Consider the following 22124-nt stretch of genomic DNA (forward strand, 5'->3'; position numbering starts at 1 on the left):
TGAGATATCATCTTATCCCAGTTAGAATGGCTTTTATCCAGAAGACAGGCAATAACAAATGCTGGCAAGGATGTGGAAAAAAGGGAATCATGGTACTCTGCTGGTGGGAATGTAAATTAGTGCAGCCATTATAGACAACGTTTGGAAGTTCCTCAAAAATCTAAAAACAGAGTTACCACACGATCCAGCAATCCCACTACTAGGTATATACCCCAAAGAAAGGAAATCAGTATGTCAAAGAAATATCTGCACTCTCATGTTTATTGATGCACCATTCACAAGAGCCAAGACTTGGAAGCAACCTAAGTGTCCGTCAACAGACGGTTGGGTAAAGAAAATGTGTTACATACACACAATGGAGTACTATTCAGCCATAAAAAGAATGAGATTCTGTCATTTGCAACAACATGGATGGAATGGAGATCATTATATTAAGTGAAATAAACTAGGCACAGAAAGACAAACTTTATATGTTCTCATTCGTTTGCGAGAGCTAAAAATTCAAACAATTGATTTCATGGAGATAGAGTAGAAGGATGGTTACCAGAGGCTGGGAAGGGTAGTGGGGTTAATGGGTACGATAATATTGTTAGTAGAATGAGATCTAGTATTTGATAGCACATTCTTCACAGATTATATTACATGTGAATATAATTATATTACTGTGACATTCTTCACAGATTATATTACATGTATAATATATTAATATGACTATACAGACTATATTAATATGTGCAATATATTGTTGAATACAGTCAACATATATTAAAATAACTAAAAGAGTATAACTGGAATGTTTATAACACAAAGAAATGATTAATGCTTGAGGTGATGAATACCCATTTATCTGGATGTTATTATTATGGACTGTATGCCTGTATCAAAATAGTTCATGTACCCTATAAATATACATACCTACTATGTACCCATAAAATTAAAAGTTAAAAATAGAAGATTTAAGTAAAATAATGTTAAGTATCATATCTGAGTCACTCAATAAATTACAGCTAGAATATGCTGCTATTCAAAATAAAGATAATAAAATGAAGAGGATGGACAGGAGGAAAAGAACAAGAAAGAGGAAGATCTAGGAGGAGTGGAAGCAAGTAGCCGACATAAGAATATATTAACACCCTGGGTGAGAGATGAAGAAGGTGTAAAATACAAGTGCATCAGTTGAAAAGGTGCCCTTAATATATACCTCCGTTAATAAAAACTGTGTTGCAGATATATATTTTTAAACCATATTTATCTAAACTTTTGTTGTTATATTCTCAATATCTAAACTCTCCAGATCAATATCTCTTACATATACATACTAACTAGGTAGACACACATACGTATATATGTTTATACAAACACCTGTGTGTAATAATAAAAGTTTTTCTTATGTGTTGTAATGTTTTGCTTCAAGCATCATGCCTTACACTAGACCAGTTCTCATTTACTCCCAGTCTTCTTAAGTGGCCTTACCTTAAGTGATATCCAATCCCCCATTTCTTCTTTAGAAACAAAGAAGAACCCGCACACTTTAGCTTCCCTTGGGAGAGAAATACTTTCCTGTCTGAAAAAGAAGAGCAAAGAAGAAAGTTTATTAAAAAGTGGCCCATTCATTTGCAAGAAACGACAGATAATCATCTATATAATCAAACTTTAATTCAGGAGCTTCTAAGGTTTTAAATGCAGGGCTTGATAACAACTCAATGAAATAGATACATTTTAATCTCGTTTACACACCGTGTTTTGCAATCCATCCCATCAGGGAGGTTAAATTTTGTGGATATATGTTCTAATATAGAAAATTATCCCATTATATATTTTAACAGATGAAACATTAAAAATCATTTGAATATTTCAAGTGGATTTCTCTCAATTCTGAGTAAAAGGATTGATCTCTTAGAATCTAAACTTCACTTAGTTTTCAATAAGCGAGTTTCCTGGCAGATCATGCTTCTACGTGACCAAATTACACAAAATTTTACAAGATACACTGAAATGGTTGCAAGAGGCTTTGTGTCCAGGTTAAATTACCACCAGCCGTCCAATTTACCAGATACAGCTAGATTGCCGAATTACAAAATAGAACTGTTCAGAGAACAATCCATATTTTTGAGATCTCTTAAAGTCCTCCTCAGGGTACTTAACAGAAACCAGTGATTACCCGCCAGGATGTCAGCCTCATCCATGAACTGGGTGCTGAAGAGGATCACGCGGTCTGTTTTGCGTTCTTTCAGAAGGTTCCATACTTGATGTCTTGAAAAGGGATCCAATCCAGCAGTTGGTTCATCCAACAGGAAAATCTATAAACAAGGAAAGTATATAAAGCGGTTTTCCACAAAGGTGAAGTTCTTCCAGAAAACAGTGCAAAAACCATATGAATTATATGGAACAGAACATTATGGTTAGGATTTAGATACTCTATGTAATGTTCTATGATGAATATTTTATAGCACATGTTGTTTGCAAATAAAATATTTGAACGATTACCAAAAGTTCCCATTTTTTAAAATTTGAATTCACCTGCAAATTCAGTGTGACTCACCTGAGGATCTCCTAAAATGGCAATCCCAAAGGTTAGCTTTCTTTTCTGTCCACCACTTAAGTTTTGAGCAAGAACATCCTGAATATTTCTCATTTCCAATTCCAGCAAAACTCTCTGTATCTAACCAAAAGACAGTATTTATGTCATACACCAAAATTTATTCCTTTTTTAAAAATTTATAAATACAAGGCTGTAAAGTGTAAATGGTTAAAAGCACAAACACTGGGCCAGGCGCAGTGGCTCACGCCTGTAGTCTCAGCGGCTCACGCCTGTAGTCTCAGCACTTTGGGAGGCCGAGGTGGGCAGATCACGAGGTGAGGAGTTCGAGACCAGCCTGGCCAACATGGTGAAACCTCATGTCTACTAAAAATACAAAAATTAGCCAAGCATGGTGGTGCGTGCCTGTAATCCCAGCTATTCAGGAGGCTGAGGCAGGAGAATCGCTTGTACCTGGGAGGCACAAGTTACAGTGAGCCGATATAGGGTCACTGCACTCCAGCCTGGGCGACAAGAACAAAACTCTATCTCAAAAAAAAAAAAAGCACAAACACTGGAGCCAAACTTCCCGGGTTTGAATGTCACGCACATTAACTAGTAAGTTGGTCAAGTTACTTGCTCTCTTGAACCACATGTATAAGATAGGGATAATAATAGCACCTATCTTATAGGGTTGCTATGAAGAATAAATGATTTATTAGATTAAAAGTTAAGGATATGCTTGGCACATTGTAAATTGTATGCATTGTTAGCTATTGTTTAAATCGGATTTTCTTGTCCAACAATTGTACAACGATTTGCACACAAATAATTTAAAATTAAAACTCAGTGCAAACAGGTTTTAATAATCTCATTTTGACCAACACATTAACTCTAACACATTTATGTACCTCTTTTTTTTTTTGAGATGGAGTCTCACTCTGTCACCCAGGCAGGAGTGCAGTGGCTCAATCTCCGCTCACTGCAAGCTCCGCCTCCCGGGTTCACGCCTTTCTCCTGCCTCAGCCTCCTGACTATCTGGGACTACAGGCACCCACCACCATGCCCGGCTAATCTTTTTGTATTTTTAGTAGAGACGGGGTTTCACTGTGTTAGCCAGGATGGTCTTGATCTCCTGATCTCGTGATCCGTCAGCCTTGGCCTCCCAAAGTGCTGGGATTACAGGCATGAGCCACCACGCCCAGCTATTCATGTACCTCTTTATCCACTTCTTGTGGCAGAATCCCTTTTATTTTAGCAAAGAGTCTGAGGTTTTCTCTCACAGTGAGGAAGTCAAATTGCACATTGGATTGTGGGCAAACTCCAGTCAGCTTGCTGAGATTTTCTAGGTCAGCCACTTCTGAAAGCTTATTGTTATAGATGGTTACTGAACCTGTAACAAAGGAAAAGTTAATATCAAGATAAGGCTTAAGATATTTCTTAATAAAATCACTGATAATTAAATGTTGTATGTATGACTTTATCTTCATAGTTTATACAATTCAGGCATTAGAAACTTCTACTTTAGTTGCATAGTATACTGAAAAACTGTTTCCATCTGCAGCTTTTCCCATCAAGGTGTAGTCTCTTTGTCTACCCCTCACATTTAGCTTTGCCTGTATACCCCGTAGGATGCTAGCAAATGTGATACAAGCAGAGTCTGATGAAGAGCTTCTACCTAGTGATTTGTCTTTGCTTGCTGCTGGGATCATGTGGATCATTGGGTGAAGAATCCTAGTGGGCCTTCTGAAAGATGTATTTCCATGTGGGAAGAGACAGACAACCACCCTAACAGAAGTCCCAGATATGTGAGTGAGGCCATGGTAAATCATCCAGCCCCAGTCACGTTGGTCCAGAATAGAAAAACTGCCCAGTCAACCCACAGAATCATGGGGAGCAATAAGACATGAAATCAACTTAAATGTCTATCAAAGACAGGCTAGATAAAGAAAATGGGGGTATGTATACACCATGGAATATTATGCAGCTATAAAAAAGAACAAGATCATATCTTTTGCGGGAACTTGGGTGGAGCTGGAGGCTATCATCTTTAGCAAACTAATGCAGGAACAGAAAATGAAATACCATATGTTCTCACTTATAAGAGGGAGCTAAATGATAAGAACTTATGAACACAAAAAAGCAAATAACAGACACTGGGGTTTACTTGATGAGGGAGGGTTGAAGGAGGGAGAGGAGCAGAAAAGATAACTATTGGGTACTGGGCTTAATACCTGGTTCATGTAATAATATGTGTAACAAACCCCCATGACATGTGTTTATCTATGTAACAAAGCTTCACATGCACCCCCAAACCTAAAATAAAAATTAAAAAAATTTTTTTAAAAAACCTTATTGCTAAAAAAAAAAAAAAGAAAAGAAAAAAGAGCTGAAAGATACAAGCTGGAATGCCAAATGGTAACTAATGACCATGAAAATAATTATTATGAAGTACTCAGATTCCATATGCAGTATACCAATTAAATATTACATACTTCTGTAGAATATTACTATTAAATGAAATTCAGTTTTTCCCTAGATATGTGTGTTTGTGATTAACACTTGAAAGAACTTTATATTAACAGCTGATTTATTTGTCAGTTGACTTTGAAAACAAACTAGTTTGTACCTTTGGTGGGAGTAGACAACCCACTAAGAATGTTTAGCAGTGTTGACTTTCCAGCTCCACTGTGACCAAGTATTGCAGTGATTTGGCCTTCGTAAATGTCAAATACCAGATCTAGGAAGAAAAAAGGAAAGGAAAGAAAGATAAGATAAAGGGATGAAAAAAAGAGGTGGAGAAAAAGGAAGAAAAACAATTAAAACCACAGACAAAATTCTATTATGGAGCCAATGAATCATTATTTATTTCCTTGAATGGTTGTCTTTTCTATATATAGATATAGTGAGTTGTTAAATTCAAAATAAAACATTAAAAGTTCCCTCTATAAACTTATTTCTCAAAATAGCTTCTTTTGAAATTTTGAAATGACTTAGTTTAAGTGAATGAAACATGTCTATATAATAGGTTCATTGACATTTCCTGCATATGGTAGGTCAATGTTAGTATTTATTAAATGGAAGAATAGATGAATGGTAAATTATTACATGACTAAAATTCCTTTGAGGTAAGTGACATTTTCACACAAAAGAAAAACATACGGTATCTACCAATAGCTTTTGGATTACAGAAGACAAACTTGAGTTTGTAGAAAAAAAAAAAAACCCAGAATATCCTTAGACTACCTCAATATTACCCAGTATTGATTCTAAATACATCTGTATCTAAAACATATTCATTTTTTTCTAACTTGTATAAAGTAGAAGCAATATGTTAGAAAAAAAATATTATGTAGTTCAAATAACTCTTTTCAAGCCTGAAATACCGCCACTGATTACTCACTGAAAGCGAAGCTGAATTAAAATCAGGAAATCAATATTAATACAATAAATATTTTCTCTCTCTCTCTCTTTTTTTTTTTTTTTTTTTTTTTTTTTTTTACCTTTCAAGGCTTCTATTTTATCAGGCTTTCCTTTATATTCTTTTGTAACATTTCTGATTCTGAAAAAAAAGAAAACATATTTCCAAGTGACAATTTCCTATACAGTTTGTAATTTCTGGTTTGGTAGACAGGATTGGACGAATCTTATCTTCAAGGTACATGAAGATCTAGGTCTTCACTGTCATGCAGTCATAGTTGTGTGACAGAATCAGCTAGAATACTGCTTGCCAACCCTGTCTGCACATTGGCATCATGTGAGGAGTTATAAGAATTTAACTGTGCTTGGGACCTATAAGCAAAGGTTCCATAGATTGGGGTAAAAGCTAATATTAGTATTGGAGAACAGGATCACCTCTAAGTTGCAAAGCTAAGGAAGCTAGACCAAGAGATGACACGGACATCAGGTACCCAAAGGCTCCTGTGAACCACTGGCACAGGTTGGAAAGATCTTTGGCTATCCTGATTCAAGGTCTCCAAGGGTTCATTAAGAGCTACAGTAAGAAGGACGATCAATGTATCATAATAGCAAGAGCATGAGGTTCACAGTACTGCCCACCTAAGCTTATCCCATTACAACCACCTAGGGCTCTGTTACCTTAACCAACATATTTATTCCAGGTCATGAAGTTTCAGGTTTCACAACCTGAAAATTTGCAGGGCTTTAGGACTGTGTTGGAAGGTAAATGAAATATTTCATCTTGCATGTACAGTGCATATAAGATGACATTGGTTACATGGTGATGATGGCTATAGAAAGGAATGAAATAAAGGAATGAAATTAACTTATGCTGGGTACTATTATAGGTCTGGAATCTGAGGCCCTTAAATCTGCATGGTTTTATTTTACCAGGTAAGTGTATAATCCATAAGCCAAATCAAATTTATGTTTCTTATTTTATCATCTACTATTCATAAAATATTCAGTCTCTATTCATATAAAGCTGTTTAATTAGATTTTTTTTTTTTTTTTTTTTTGAGGGAGAGTCTTGCTTTATCATCCAGGCTGGAGTGCAGTGGCACAATGTCGGCTCACTGCAACCTCTGCCTCCTGGGTTCAAGCGACTCTTGGGCCTTAGCCTCCCAAGTAGCTGGGATTACTGGTGTGCACCACCATGCTTGGCTAATTTTTGTGTTTTTAGTGGAGACCAGGTTTTGCCATGTTGCCCAAGCTGGTCTCAAACTTCTGAACTGAAGTGATCCACCCGCCTCAGCCTCCCGAAGTGTTGGGATTATAGATATGAGCCACCACTCCCGGGCAAAGCTGTTTAATTAGATATTCTTATTTTTAATTCCACTTTACCATCATTCCATAGCACCTATAATTGGGCAAGGTGTTAAAGAGATCAGAGAGGAACAAAAAGAAACACACAAACACATCGAATAAAGCCACTGTTTTGCTCTGAGCTGCTCTGCTAGAGTAAACCTAGCTTAGTTATGGAACAAATAAAAATATGGAAGATAAATACGGAACAGGCTAAAATAACAAAATGAAATAGCCTCTTTAGAAGTTCAGCAACCTGGGATAATCTGAGACATTTCGCAGGGGGCTGGCACAGGCTGGTCATTGCGATGGGTATGACTTGGATAGTCAGGGATCTTAAGGATTTTCTTCCTATTTTCTCTTATCTAGAAATAAAAGTCACCAGCACCAAACACAATGGACATTTTGTTGTCACACAGAATGAGATAAGCTTAACTCTGAAGGGCGCCTCTTCCTGAATTCCCTTTGTATCTACCTCTAGGCCTTTTCTTTGTCCTTCTTTCTTACTCTTTCATCTTCTTTTAAAGGACAAAAAATAGAAGAAAAATGAGAAGTTCAAAAAGTGGAGAGAAAAGGCCAGGCACGGTGGCTCATGCCTGTAATCCCAGCACTTTGCAAGGCCGAGGCAGGCAGATCACCTGAGGTCGGGTGTTTGAGACCAGCCTGACCAACACGGAGAAACCCCATCTCTACTAAAAATACAAAACTAGCTGGGCATGGTGGTGCATGCCTATAATCCTAGCTACTTGGGAGGCTGAGGCAGGAGAATTGCTTGAACCCAGGAGGCAGAGGTTGTGGTGAGCTAAGATCGCGTCATTGCACTCCAGCCTGGACAACAAAAGGAGAGAAAAAGGAGACAGATGAGGTGAGGACAAAGAATGAATGACTGAGACCTAGTAAAGCAACGAGGGAGGCTGAGGATGAAGAGAAACAAATAAAAGACTGAATCCAAGCAAGGGTTTTGCTGAATTATCTTAGCTGGTAAAATTTAAGCTTTTATTTAGTGTGAATGTCAACAATGTTAGGCTGTAAGGGGTTGGTAAAGGGATCTTTCTTTGAACTCAAGGTGGAAAGTGATAGAAGCAGCGTAGGTGAGGACAGGTGGGAACTGTCTACAGAGCACAAAAGGGAAAACTGCCTGCCTCAGGTGCTAACTCTTAGCTTCCTGCCTTTTTGCCCTGTTCTCCACCTGCAGCCTTATTACCTAATGGCTTCTTTCCCATGGAATTCTGGAGGCACTGGTTCAAAAGAGTCGTGAGATGAGGGATCGGCATCCATTTCATCTTCAAGGGCCACGTGATCAGCCTTTTGTGTTTGAGACCAGAATGAGGACTTCAGGAAAAACAAAGGTGAACGTCGATGTCCATATTCATCTACATGGCCAGAAGACAAATATTGGTTCAATCACCACGTTAGGGAGAGAGAGTGACAGTAATGTTACATGGCAATGCAGCCCCTTTTTCGCTAAACCTGAACATATGGTCAACACCAGGTAATGTACGTTTTGATACATGTAGCTTCATAAGGAAAAAAAAAATTACCAGATGTCTCTATTATAATAGATCCTATAGGAAGCAATGAAAATGTGATTTTTAAATATTTCAAAAGGAATTTAAATAAATGTTTTAGGATTTCTTAACCTCAAGAAAGACAGATTGAATTGTTAATGTAAGATATGCAGGCATGCTGAATTCTGTCTGGAACACCAGGTGTCATTACATAGGCAAAGAAAGAAGAAATTGAGAACGACTATTGGATACCTTAAAAAAAAAAAAAACCCAAGAGAAGATAGAATAGGATTTAAGAAAAGTAAATGACACATTTGTAAGAAAGAAAAAGAACACGATAAAATAATTAATTGAAACTTAAAGTGAATACTTTTAAAGCTATTTTGTATTTCTGCTTTATTTCATCCCCAAACCATAATTTTCCTCTTAAGCAAATTTATGATCTGCTTTAAAGACATATGACTCGTAAACATCTTGCTGGAAACGAATCCAGCTGTTATTAGTATTCTATCGTCACTTCTGTTTTTCTTCATATTAGGAAGCATTATGAAACGGAAGAATCATGCTTCACTGGTATTCTCCATCTGACCTCCACTGTAAGGTTATGGGTTTTCAAGCTTCTGTGTACTTCTCACATGTTCAGTCCTTCATTCATGCAATAAATATCTTACACTCTCTCTAGACCTGCCATATTGTATGTTGTTAGTACCTATCTCTCCCTTTTGACAAAAGAAAAATCTAGCAAATAAAAGCATGCCACTGTAACTAGATACCTTCTGCCACCAGATTTACCATGAAATTATTCTGTCATTTTATCCAGTTAATTTTTCTGTCATTCATATTTATTATCTTTGAAAGCATTTTGAACACAGTCACCTCTGGTCTTAAATTCAAGCTTAGTGAGCAGATAACAACTAGGAAGAAAATGGAACAACTCACTTATTTGGATGAAATAAATTTTCTGGTTATAATAATAAAATACTATGCTTTTGAAATTGGAAAAAGCATGGATGTGAAAGATATTTTTGTGATATAATGTTAAGTAAAAAATAAAATGCAGACATGAAAATGTAACAATATGTGATATAACTTGATAAAACATATACAAAGAGAATATTTAAAGTAATATCATTAGAATATGTTTGAAACAAGGACTAAAGAAAGATGGACTATATCACATAATGCACATCAAAATAAACTTTAAATTCGTTAGAGAAAACAATTACCTAAGAGGATACTAATAAGCAATTGTAAAGACAGTGACATCTGTTTGTGGATCCACTGAGAATAAACACATTGGGAAAACAAACAAAAATGAAAAATAATACAATCAGAATGTTTTATTAAGTAGAAAGAGAAAAGGAAGAATTAGTAAGTACGAGGGTCACAAGAGTAAATTTCCTGAACTACACAGCACACCAGGGATATACAGTATGATAGAAACACAAAAAACAGTCAATGAGATTTTGCCATAAAAACAAAAGTGGAACAGAGAAAATCTGTTTAAGCATGTGTCTTAAATAAGCAATGTTAACAAGAGGTAGAGAAGCTTAAAATATTAGTAGGCAAAAAAGTAATTTTTCTAATCAGTTATGTAATTTTTACCTCTACTGGAAAAAATCAAACGAAAATAGACCATATTCAAACAATTCTAATTGTATAAGTGTGCTAGCCAACAATAGTGGATGCTGACATCTTTTGTTCTGGGTTCTTTTAAAAGGCAGAGACAGTAATTCTTAAAGGATTATCTCAACAACAACAAAAACAAAAACAAAACAGGATGAATTTCCTGCCTCAAGATGTGGCTTTCTGTCTTCCTGCTCACCCTTTCCCTTCTTCTCTTTCCACAAGTGTGTATTCATTGCTGTTTGAATAAAGGGCCCTTGGCATACTGTCTTAAATAAATAGAAAATGCAGAAGGGAGAATCAGGCCCTGCCTTTGGTTATAAAAGGAGGGAGAAAAAAGTGAAGCAAGCCGGACCCTGCAGCTCATGCCTATAATCCCAGCACTTTGGGAGGCCGAGGCGGGTGGATTACCTGAGGTCAGAAGTTCGAGACCAGCCTGATCAACATGGGGAAACCCCGTCTCTACTAAAAATAGAAAAATTAGCTGGGCATGGTGGCACACATCTGTAATCCCAGCTACTTGGGAGGCTGAGGCAGGAGAATTGTCTGAGCTGGAAAGGCAGAGGTTTCAGTGAGCCAAGATTGTGCCACTGCAATCCAGCCTGGCTGACAGAGCAAGACTGTGACTCAAAAAAAAAAAAAAAAAAAAAAAAGAAATAGTGAAGCATACAAGTATCTACTGAGTCTCTAGGGTGCATCAGACACTGTGGTGGGTGCTTAAATTTCATCTGTGAACAAAACAAATCCCTGCTTTTGTGAAACTCATATTCTTGTATGTTGCAAGGTGATACAAATGAAAATTTATGATATACTGGCTTTCCTATTGTGAAATTCTGGGGAGATTTTTAAAAATGTAGATGCATTGATTAATTAAATCAGAATCTCTTCAGGTTGAACTGGGCTTAGAATTGCTTTAAAATTCTTCACATGATTCTGTTGTCCAGCCAGAGCTCAGAACCATTGAGCTAAATAGTTAGACATAAGCAGCTATAAATGTCCATGATTACCAGACTTGTTTAGGAACTATCTTTCTAAGATCTCCTTAAAAAAAAAAAAGAAGGTTTATACTTAGAGTAAAGTGAAGTTCAAGTGAAGGTTAGTGATTCTATAAACAAAATTCAGGCTTTAGTTCTGACAAGTCAAATAGTGAGAAAGAAATGAAGAAATAATTTGGCCAGTGGCGACGAGATTTTTCCTCCCTTTCCTGTTGATACACAAAGTAGTCCTTAAAATATAAATACTGTGTGTATTAGGAGATTCGTCTTCAGAAATACAGTTATTTAAATGATATTTGATTTTAATCATATCACTACTCACTTGGCAAAATTTTTTCAAAGTAAATCGCCAACGCCAGATAGAGGCAAGTATCAAATGCCAACATGAAATTTGTTGCTACAATGATATTTGAGCCGTCCAATGGATGAGGAAATGCATTAGAATTCAAATCATAGTCCAAGTGTAAAAGCTGAAAATTGAAAAGTAATTAAGGGAAATTAGGTTTAAGGTTTATATTTAAACAGTTAGGTTTAGCATAGGAATAAAAGGACTACTAGCTGCCTCATACTGAGAATAGAGTTATATAGGGAGATTGCCTCCTTTATGGTTCTCAAATTTATGCCTTGGAAGGCATGGACATATGAGCAACTAGAATGCAATTTAATAATTGCTATGACAAAAATATGTTCCAAATGAAACTGAAACATTAGGAGGAAGTAGGGAAGTATGGGAAGAGATTACATTTGAGATGGAACTCAGATGAACTTTTACCAAATAGGACACAGTCAAAAGATGTGGTGATCCATGTAGATTGGTGGCATGAGGGAGAATTTCTGGGCAAAAGGCACTGGTGTGTCTAAGGAGAGCCAGAAGTGGGCTCGTCTATGATGTTCAAGTTAATGAGCTCTTTATAATTAATAGTCCTTTTGTTAAACACTAAATAATGGATATTTAATGCTTGACATTTCCATTTAATTCGAAGGCAGGGGGAATTCAATAAAGAATGATGTAAACAGAAAAGACATTTTATGAACAGAAACATAATTTACTAATGAATTTTCCAGATGTTTTAAATTTTCAATTTAATTTAATTTAGTGATTTTTAATCATGTATTCTCTTCAATTACTAGGTAAAAATATGAACTGGGATAGTTATTTAGAATTAGATTTGCAATAAGTCCATATTTAATTAATAGCCTAAGAAACTACATTATATTGCCTTTAAATAATTGTATGTTGATCCTCTTTTTTTCACTTTCTAAATGTCTTATTTTGCTGGGCTAAATAATTTCAAAGCTTTTAAAAGTTCTGTCTTTGCAACTTTACAACAGCCTTTGCTAGAATTTTAAGGCTTACAATGCTGAATTTGTAAATGATTACTTCCAGTCTACTGAATTCCAGAGAGGACAGATGTTCCAGAAATATCATTAGTAGACATTCAGATGGTGTCTCACCTGGGCCATTCCAAGCATGAAGGCAAAGGGACTAAGCAAGCTTAAAATCCACTCCAAGGATGCAGGAAGGTATCTGTACAGTGCTGTGAACCCCAGACTGCCCCAGAAGACAGTGAGGAGGAACACGACCAGGCCAGTGAGGAAAGATTTCTTTACCAAGATGCTCATTAAGAAAGCCAAAGCTATCTAAAACGAGAGAGGATCTAGTTGGCTTATATTTCTCTAACATTATTACTAGCATAATAAAATTGATATACAAAATTATAGTTATTTTGTGTATATAACAGTTGCATATTATAGTTATTATTTTGTATATAACATACAAAACTATGTTCTGCAAATTGCACTAAAAATTGACATTACAAAATACCTCAAATCAAATTATACCTGTTTATAGATTTTTTACATGCAAACAGAGTAGACAGAAAAAAGAGGCATATAGAGTAATCAATCGGAAACAAATACTTAAGTTTTAGGCTGTGAGGTGGATAGAGAGATATTTCATTCACTAACTCACCAAAGACAATCCATACAGGAGAAAGAGGCTGAAGACCACCATGAAGCCAGACAAAATGATAAACAGTGTAGATTTTATAACAAGTGCCAAGAAAAGGGCCATAATGAAGATGAAACCAGCATAGAGCAAACCCCAGGAGAGCCTAATGTGGAAACAAAATGTTATTTTAATATTTTATGTTCACTTGAAAAGAAAACCTGAAATGGATTATTATTATTATTTTTTTTGAGACGGAGTCTCGCTGTCACCCAGGCTGGAGTGCAGTGGCGCGATCTCGGCTCTCTGCAAGCTCCGCCTCCCGGGTTCCCGCCATTCTCCTGCCTCAGCCTCCCGAGTAGCTGGGACTACAGGCGCCCGCCACCATACCTGGATAATTTTTTGTATTTTTTGGGAGAGACGGAGTTTCACCTTGTTAGCCAGGATCGTCTCAATCTCCTGACCTCATGATCCACCCGTCTTGGCCTCCCAAAGTGCTGGGATTGCAGACTTGAGCCACCGCGCCCGGCCCTGAAATGGATTCTAACGTAACTTTTCCTTCACTTATTCATCCATTCATTCTCTCTTTTAACAGGTATTTATTGAGTGTTCTCATTCACTTATTCGTCCATTCATTCTCTCTTTCAACAGGTATTTATTGGGTATTCTAAGATACATAAATACACGGTAAAAGTTTTGGGCAGAATTCTTTAGGAATTAGGAATATTCTTTGGGAATTAGGAATTGTTTTTCCTAGAACTGATTTCAGAAATACACTCACACATACATGCACATTGTTCTAGGGGGTGGCGGCGGGGGGAGGAATTAGGTTTCCAGTCTAACAGATTTTGGATCGAACAATTTATTCGCTGCATTCTTGCTCTGTAACCTTGGGCGACCTCTGTAACCACCCTATTACTCCTTTATTTCTCTGGACACCAGGAATAACACTGCAACTGTGGGCTCCATAAGATGATGGCTGTGTAAGGCACTGTCTTAATACAGGGTAGCCCCTCAGTGAACCTCAGACCCTTCTGTCCTCTCTGGAGTCTCTCCATGTTCAGGACCATCACAAGTTTCCTCAGATATAAGAAATTCTTCCTTATGTGTAATTCCGTCATGCCGCTCCCCCCGCAAAAGCTATTGTCATCTTTCTCTGGATGTGTTCACTGAAAAGTCTACATACTTGCCTTTAATTCCCTTCATTGTTTTTGTTAAGAAAGAACTATTTTTATCCCATTTCTTTTATATCAGAATAATTCACTTTCCTTTCCTCATCAATTTCTTTTATTTTGTTTTACAATATTCTTTGAAAACTATAATGAAATAATAATTTTAAAAATAAAAAGCAAAACAGTGGCAAAACCAACACAATAACTCACACACATAGCAATTAATATGTGTTGAAGAATATTTTAAGAGCTTAGCAAGCATTAATTTATTTTATTCTCCCAAAAGCCCTATTCAGGAATACCTTTATTTTCCTCATCTTATTGATAGAGAACCTAATGAACCAGTGTGTTGTGTAACCATGTTTCAAAGTTCAGGGGTTTTGGCTCTAGAGTCTTTAGATTTCACTGCTCTGCTACGTCTCCCTTAAGTATTAATTCAAACAAGAGGTCAATATTGATTTATAAGATGTTAATACTGGAAGGAACTCTTCCAGACTCCTAATTTATTGCCCTGTGCACAGCCCATCTGCCTTCCTAGCCTCTGTGTTATTTAATGTCCTACCCCCTGTAAACATCACCTCCATGCCCTTTCAGTCAATTATTCATAAGTTCTCACACAGAACCTTGTCCATTCTTGCAATTACCCAACCTCTGACATTTTAAACCCACACTACCCAGCCCCTATTCACCATCCTGTTTCGCCAGCTCATTCCCTCAGGTACACCCACCATGTTCTTCAGTCTCAAAGGAGCTCCTGGTCCTTGGCTTCTTTTTCCCTTCCAATTCCCTCCTAGCTCACATCCCACCTCTGTCTGGCACAGATACCAATGTCTATCTTGTTTATGCCTCTCTTGCCATGGTCATTCCTCATTATGCCTTCTTCACAATCACCCAGTAACCTAACCCCAGTCTTCTTCCTTAACTCGGAGAAGCACAGTAACACGCAGCCTCAGCCTGGCAAACATTACACCAATGACAATTTATACCATTCATGGGGATAAAGGATTTTTATATTTCTTTCCTTGTTACTAAAGAATGTTTAAAAGTGGCATTTTCTTATTCATGGCAACAAATTTTTTTAAATGGACACTGATGTGTGACAGTTGTGACATTATTTTTTCTGTAAAATTCTACACTTGGCTCCTTATTTGTTTTCTTAAAGTTTTTTTTATTTACTTTTTAGGTTTCTTTAAAAGATTATCTTCCTCCTTTCTAAAAAAGTCAATATCATTCATAATGGAAGTTGTATTTTCTTAAATGTTAGCACGTTCTGTCCCCTTTTATCTTATTTCCTATAGCAGTTCCTTCATGGTGCAGTGAATCTGAAATAGATTTAGATATAATTGGGTCAGAGATTGTTAAATATATTAAATAACCAGCCTCTCTACTTAGTCCTGTAAAATTTCGAGAGGCAAAATACATTTCCCTTTTTTTTTTTTTTTTTTTTTTTTTTGTCCATCACTGCAGAGCATTTCTCCCCACTGAAATTAACTGAGTGGAAATTTGTTCATGATCTGAAATTATTCAGTGTAGGTATCTCTTATTTGTACCCCTTGGTTGTGGAGGAACAGGTTTCAATAAAGATGCATTGAAGAGGCCGGGCGCGGTGGCTCACGCCTGTGATCCCAGCACTTTGGGAGGCCGAGGTAGGTGGATCACGAGGTCAGGAGATCGAGACCATCCTGTCTAACATGGTGAAACCCCGTCTCTACTAAAAATACAAAAAATTATCCAGGCGTGGTGGCAGGCGCCTGTAGTTCCAGCTACTTGGGAGGCTGAGGCAGGAGAATGGTGTGAACTCGGGAGGCGGAGCTTGCAGTGAGCCGAGATGGCGCCACTGCACTCCAGCCTGGGTGACAGAGCAAGACTCCATCTCAAAAAAAAAAAAAAAAAAAGAAAAAGAAAAGATAAGATGCATTGAAGAGTCTCAGTTTTCCTGAGTTCCTCCATTTATTTATTTGTGTTGCATTTGACTCACCAGAATGCTGAATCCCGAAGACCCATCATTGTCATCAAGCCCTTCATCCTTTTTCTCTCTCTTGTGACATTAACAGATGCATAGTAAATGAACGGGGAAAAGGAAATAATGCAGGAAAAAAGGTATAAATCAGTTATAACTCCTGATTGACCAATGAAAGAATGCATCTTCATATTTTTTCCAGTAACTGACATCAGCTCCTCCATCACTGAGTGATTTGTTGTGATCTGAAGAAAGGCATTAATAAGCAAAATTTGTATGTTAATGAATAGCATGCTGTTTTCTTTTAACCGTCTATTTTCCTATGGATGTATAATTGGCCTATTGGGATTTGATGCTAACCTGTATTTCCAATTCTATGTCCTGCCATTGACCCACTGAGAGCTTGGGTCCAGACAGTCTGAGTGACTCACCGTTCTCAGAATTCGCTATGTGTTTCATTACCTCCCTGCCTAATACTACTTTATGATTTGCTTGGCATGTCTTGTCTGAATTTATATATTCAGTAAGCCACCCCTCATCTCAAGCTTCAAGCTGGAATGTTATTTCAATTAGTCATTCTTCCATGGCATTCTAAGGCTGAGAAGGTTTTTACTCATTTACTTATGAAGACCTGATTTATAGTTCTGTACTAGTCTACTTCTGTTCTAATAGTTTTCTTATATGCCTGGCTTCCCAACAAAGTTGAGTCCGTGAATGAGATGCTTTTTCTTCTGTTTGTATCTACATTCCATGGTATATAGAAACTTCAGTAAACTTCAGAGTGAGCAAATGAAATAACAAGGCTATCCGCTTATATTTTCTTTAGTGAAACTTTTGATGCCTCTAATATCATTAACTGGCATTAAACATTAGTTTGCATTGAACGTTTTGTACTCACTTCTATAATAGCGGCATTAATGGCAGCTTGAAGAGCCACAAAACCTTCCTTCCAGAATACTGAAACTTCACAGTAAACATCTTCATTTGTTTCATAACAATGAGCTTTGTGAAAAACCAAATTATAACTATCATTACATCACTATCTATATTATTGAAACATGATTTCAATACTGATTATAGCAAACAGTGCACTTTACAATGGCCCCAAATTCCAAATGTTCTTATTTTGACTCAAAGCTTATGAAAACATAAGTTATAATAATGATTCTCAAAATGAATCAGGCAGACTTATGAGGCGGAGCGCTCTCAGGAAATGTTTTACATTAAATTATAACACTCTAAACTTTCTCATACCATGTCCTGTGCTTTTCTGCTGATCAAGAATTTTGTTGATCTCTTCTCTCTTCTGATTTGTATTGTGAAAACTACATATTTTAATGTTTTTCAAAAGTTCACAGAGCCTAACATGGATTGAGAAACACTGAACTAAAGCGTTTTCTAACACTGGCTATAACACAGGCATAATAGGCAAATGGAAGTTCAAGTAAGATTACTTACTATGCTTAAATCATGCCAATCAGAATGTCTTTGGAAGAAAAGGATTTATTCAAAAAGAGCTATCAGTCCATTTAATAGTAAACTATATTAAAGAGATATCCTTGAATAAGATTAATTAAAATTGAGTATAGAAATTAAATACCTATTACATGAAACATGGTTTTAATAAGATCTTGAAATATTTCAAATATACAAATGATATAAAAATACAATAAAAACACAAGGACCCACTGCAAATTTGCAAAATAAATGCATCATTTCAAATACAGTTAGAAACTTTTGTGCACTTCCCCAGCACCCAAGTTGCTAACTAGCTAACTGCTTTCTTGAACATTGTGTTTATACATATGCCACTATATATCTCTAAACTACATATGTAATTTAAAAAATTAAACTCTACTAATAATTATTATGAACTATGCTCATTTATTCCGTATTATGATTTTGAAATGTATATAAATGGCCCCATTTAATTTTTTCTTCATTTTTATGGTTATGAAATCACATTGCAGGAAGGTAAATCAATATATTTATCCATTTTCCTGTTGATGATAATTTGTTAGTTCCTTTTTTCTTTTTGTGATTACCAGAAAAAAAATCTGCTGCTATAAAAATCTGTATATACATCTTCTTGTAAATATATCGATATTGGTCAGTATAGTCTCTTATATGTTATAGTAATAACCCCTAAATCTCAGTGATTTATCACAGTAAAAGTTTGTTTCTTACTCAGGCTACACATTCAGCAGAGGTCTTTGGTAGGAGGGTTGTGGGGTGGTACTCTATTCACATCAAATTTAGGATCCTAAGATGGAAGGCATTTCCCCCAACTGTTAGTGGCACTGTCTGTATTATACTTGACTCCTTAGTTTGCGGAAGCAGGTGAGAAAAGGTGAAGAACTTATACTTGCGTTTAAATGCCTTGGGTCTAGCTATCTTATTAGGGCTACAAGAAGCAATTATTCTATGTCCTCAGGAAGAAGAGAATAGGCTGCAAATCTTTAACACAGGTATGAGAGTTTCACTAATAAGATTTCTATGATGATGAGTTATAGGTTATGTGCACATCAACTTTAAAATAAAATTTCTCAGTTTTTGTGGAATTTAAAAATTTTGTAAAGCTGGGTAGGTGTTCTCTTTGCTACATGTCCTTGTCCATACTTTGAATTGTTCTATTTGCTAATTTTTGCAAATCTTATGAACGTGAAATGATATAACATGTGGTTTCAACATGCAGTTTCCTGGTTGCTAACGCGGAGAAACACCTCTCCTAGTGCTTATTCTTGATCTGTGTTGTTTTACGAAATTATTTTTAATTATGTTGTTTTATGAAATTATTATTTTTGTATTTTTGATCTTTTTCCTATTTATTCAAAGTAAATCTTTACATATTCTGGAATTACTTTTTTGTTAGATTTTTCTTTTTTTTGGAGGTGGAGTCTCACTCCGTCACCCAGGCTGGAGTATAGTGGCACGATCTCTGCTCACTGCAAGCTCCGCCTCCCAGGCTCAAGCAGTTCTCCTGCCTTAGCCTCCGGAGTAGCTGGGACTACAGGCACACGCTGCCACACCTGGCTAATTTTTGTGTGTTTGTGTGTATTTTAGTAGAGACGGGGTTTCACTATGTTGCCCAGGCTGATCTCGAACTCCTGAACTCAGGCAATCCACCCGGCTTCGCCTCCCAAAGTGCTAGGATTACAGATATGAGCCACTGCGCCTGGCCACTTTATCACAATTTTTGCCTTTATTTTTCACTATCTCTATGGTGTGTTTTGATAATGGGAAGTTCTTACAATTTATATCTAGTCAAATTTATCAATATTTTAATTTATGGCTGAGTAGTATTCCATGATATATATATATATCATATTTTCTTCATCCAGCCCTCTGCTGATGGACACTTACGTTAATTCTCTATCTCTGCTTTTGTGACTAGTACTGCAATAAACATATGAGTGCATGTATCTTTTTAAATATAATGTTTTTTTTTTTTCCTTTGGGTAGATACCCAGTAGTGAAGTTGCTGGTTCAAATGGTAGTTTTGTTTTAATTTCTTTGAGAAATCTGCATACTGTTGTCCATAAAGGTTGTACTAATTTACCCTTCTACTAATGATATATAAGTGTTATCTTTTCTTCGCATCCTTGCCAATATCTGATTTTTTAAGACTTTTTAATAATTGCCATTCTGACTAGGGAAGATGGTTATCTCCTGGTTTTAATTTGCGTTTTCTGATAATTAGTAATGTTGAGCATTTTTTTATGTTGGTTGGCTGCTTGTATGTCTTCTTTTGAAAAAAGAAGAATTCAAACAATCCAAATAACACCATTGAAAAATAGGTAAATGGATTATTTGTTTTGCTTGTTGAGTTCTTTGAATTCTTTGTTGAATGCATAGTTTGCAAATTTTTTTCCATCTGTAAGTCGTCTGTTTACTCTGTTGATTGTTTCTTTTGCTGTGCAGAAGTTTTTTTGTTTTTTTGTTTTTTTTAGTTTAAGTCTCATTTGTCTATTTTTGTTTTTGTTGTATTTGCTTTTGAGGACTTAGTCATAAATTCTTTGTCTAGCTCAATGTCCAGAAGAGGTTATTCCTAGTTTTTTCTTCCTGAATTTTTATAGGTTTGGGTCTTATGTTTAGGTGTTAATCTATCTTGAGTTAAATTTTGTATATGGTGAGAGATATGGGTCCAGTTCTATTTTTCTACATAAATTCAATTTTCCCAGTACCATTTTTAGAAAAGGATTTTTCCCCCAGTGTATGTTTTTGTTTGACTTTGTCAAAGACCATTTGATTGTAGGTATGTGGTTTCATTCTAGTTTGTCTATTCTGTTCTGTTTATCTATACGTCTATTTTTATACCAGTGTCAGGCTGTTTTAGTTATTATAGCCTTGCAGTATAATTTGAACAATTGAGCTTATTTAAAGAGAAGTTTGTTCTATCTTATCCATAAACAACCTTGTTTTCTTTTAACAATCATATATTCCATATAATATCTATGTGTGTACATATGAATACATATTAAATTTACATATATAAATATATATCTATGTAAATATATGTCTATAACTATATATAGTGACCATTTATCAGTATGTTCTTATGCCCAAAAAGGAATATTTTTTTTAAACGTTGAGGGACATGTGTACATCATTATGACAGTTAGCGAAGCTCTAATTTGGCATACTAACCTCTATTCCCACACATGGTTTATGACATAATTGAAATAGAGAGCAGTGAAATTTTAGAGCCAGAAAATTACCTGTGTGGTCCTTGTGTTCCTTTTTTGCTGGCATTTCGTGTCCTAGCAAGAACTTCAACTGATATGAGTATGTATTAGTAAAGATGACTCTTACTATTTCTTCAGGATAATTTGCTGTGAATTCTTTAATACTTTCTTCATCTGGCAGTCCCAAGACCTCTTTACCTTTTGTTACAAGAAGGGAATATTATTGTTAATAAATTACTAGGAGACACAACTTCAGGATGTCATGTTGAATTGCTTTTGCTAGAGTTTTCTATGGAAGTAAAACATAATCAAGTATTAACTTTCAGAAAGGTAGACTAAAATGTTGGGTAGAAGAGAAATTTCTAAAGCTCCATCTACATACAATCAGAAGAAATACATGAAAATTAGTTATTTTATTTTCATATGTTGTGATTACTGAGCCAATTTCAGTCACAAAGTGTCATACTATACCAATTAAACTGTTAAAAAATAATTAACATTCCTATAAGGTTGAAATGGTAAATAGAGAGAGATAGATATTTAAATTGCAATTAGGCACTGTTTTATATCAGGCGGACATGCCTATACAAATTTATTTTTCTTTAATAACCTTGATGGTATGGTTAATAAGCTAAAAAAGGTGATAAATTTAAAAACGTGTAAGAAACTATGTTGACATCACTGAAAGAATCCCTCTTTTCTGTAGGTATTGTGTCCAAGGCCACATGGCTGTTTTATTAATACTGAAAAATGAGACGAAATACAAGAAAAGTTCTGGATTGGGGTGGAAATGTTGAAGATGAATGTAGAGGGAGCAAGCAGTATATATTTTGATAGAATTAATTTTGTTCTCAAACTTATGTCATCATGAACGAATACCTTTGTTACTCAATTTCTATGTTTGTAAAATAAATGTAATAACCATTATTATTATTATAGAATATTAAT

The 22124-nt window shown here is 35.8% G+C and overlaps 1 protein-coding gene across 2 annotated transcripts in view; it reads right to left on the bottom strand.

Annotated features, from left to right (window-relative positions):
• Window positions 1-22124, bottom strand: part of ABCA8 (ATP binding cassette subfamily A member 8) — an 85416-nt gene that overhangs the window by 49617 nt on the left and 13675 nt on the right. Inside the window, exons 4-16 of one of the 2 annotated variants that reach the window (XM_077972601.1) lie at window positions 21210-21374; window positions 17390-17493; window positions 16510-16736; window positions 13384-13525; window positions 12867-13052; window positions 11734-11881; window positions 8487-8655; window positions 6022-6080; window positions 5148-5258; window positions 3802-3911; window positions 2543-2662; window positions 2162-2300; window positions 1474-1564 (exon numbers count right to left, since the gene is read on the bottom strand). In XM_077972601.1, coding sequence (XP_077828727.1) covers window positions 1474-1564; window positions 2162-2300; window positions 2543-2662; window positions 3802-3911; window positions 5148-5258; window positions 6022-6080; window positions 8487-8655; window positions 11734-11881; window positions 12867-13052; window positions 13384-13525; window positions 16510-16736; window positions 17390-17493; window positions 21210-21374 — 1771 coding nt within the window. Of the gene's footprint in view, window positions 1-1473; window positions 1565-2161; window positions 2301-2542; window positions 2663-3735; window positions 3912-5147; window positions 5259-6021; window positions 6081-8486; window positions 8656-11733; window positions 11882-12866; window positions 13053-13383; window positions 13526-16509; window positions 16737-17389; window positions 17494-21209; window positions 21375-22124 lie in introns of both variants that reach the window. The other variant, XM_015120199.3, reaches the window with a different exon arrangement.

Source organism: Macaca mulatta, chromosome 16 (assembly GCF_049350105.2).
Source record: "Macaca mulatta isolate MMU2019108-1 chromosome 16, T2T-MMU8v2.0, whole genome shotgun sequence".
Taxonomy (NCBI): Eukaryota; Metazoa; Chordata; class Mammalia; order Primates; family Cercopithecidae; genus Macaca; species Macaca mulatta.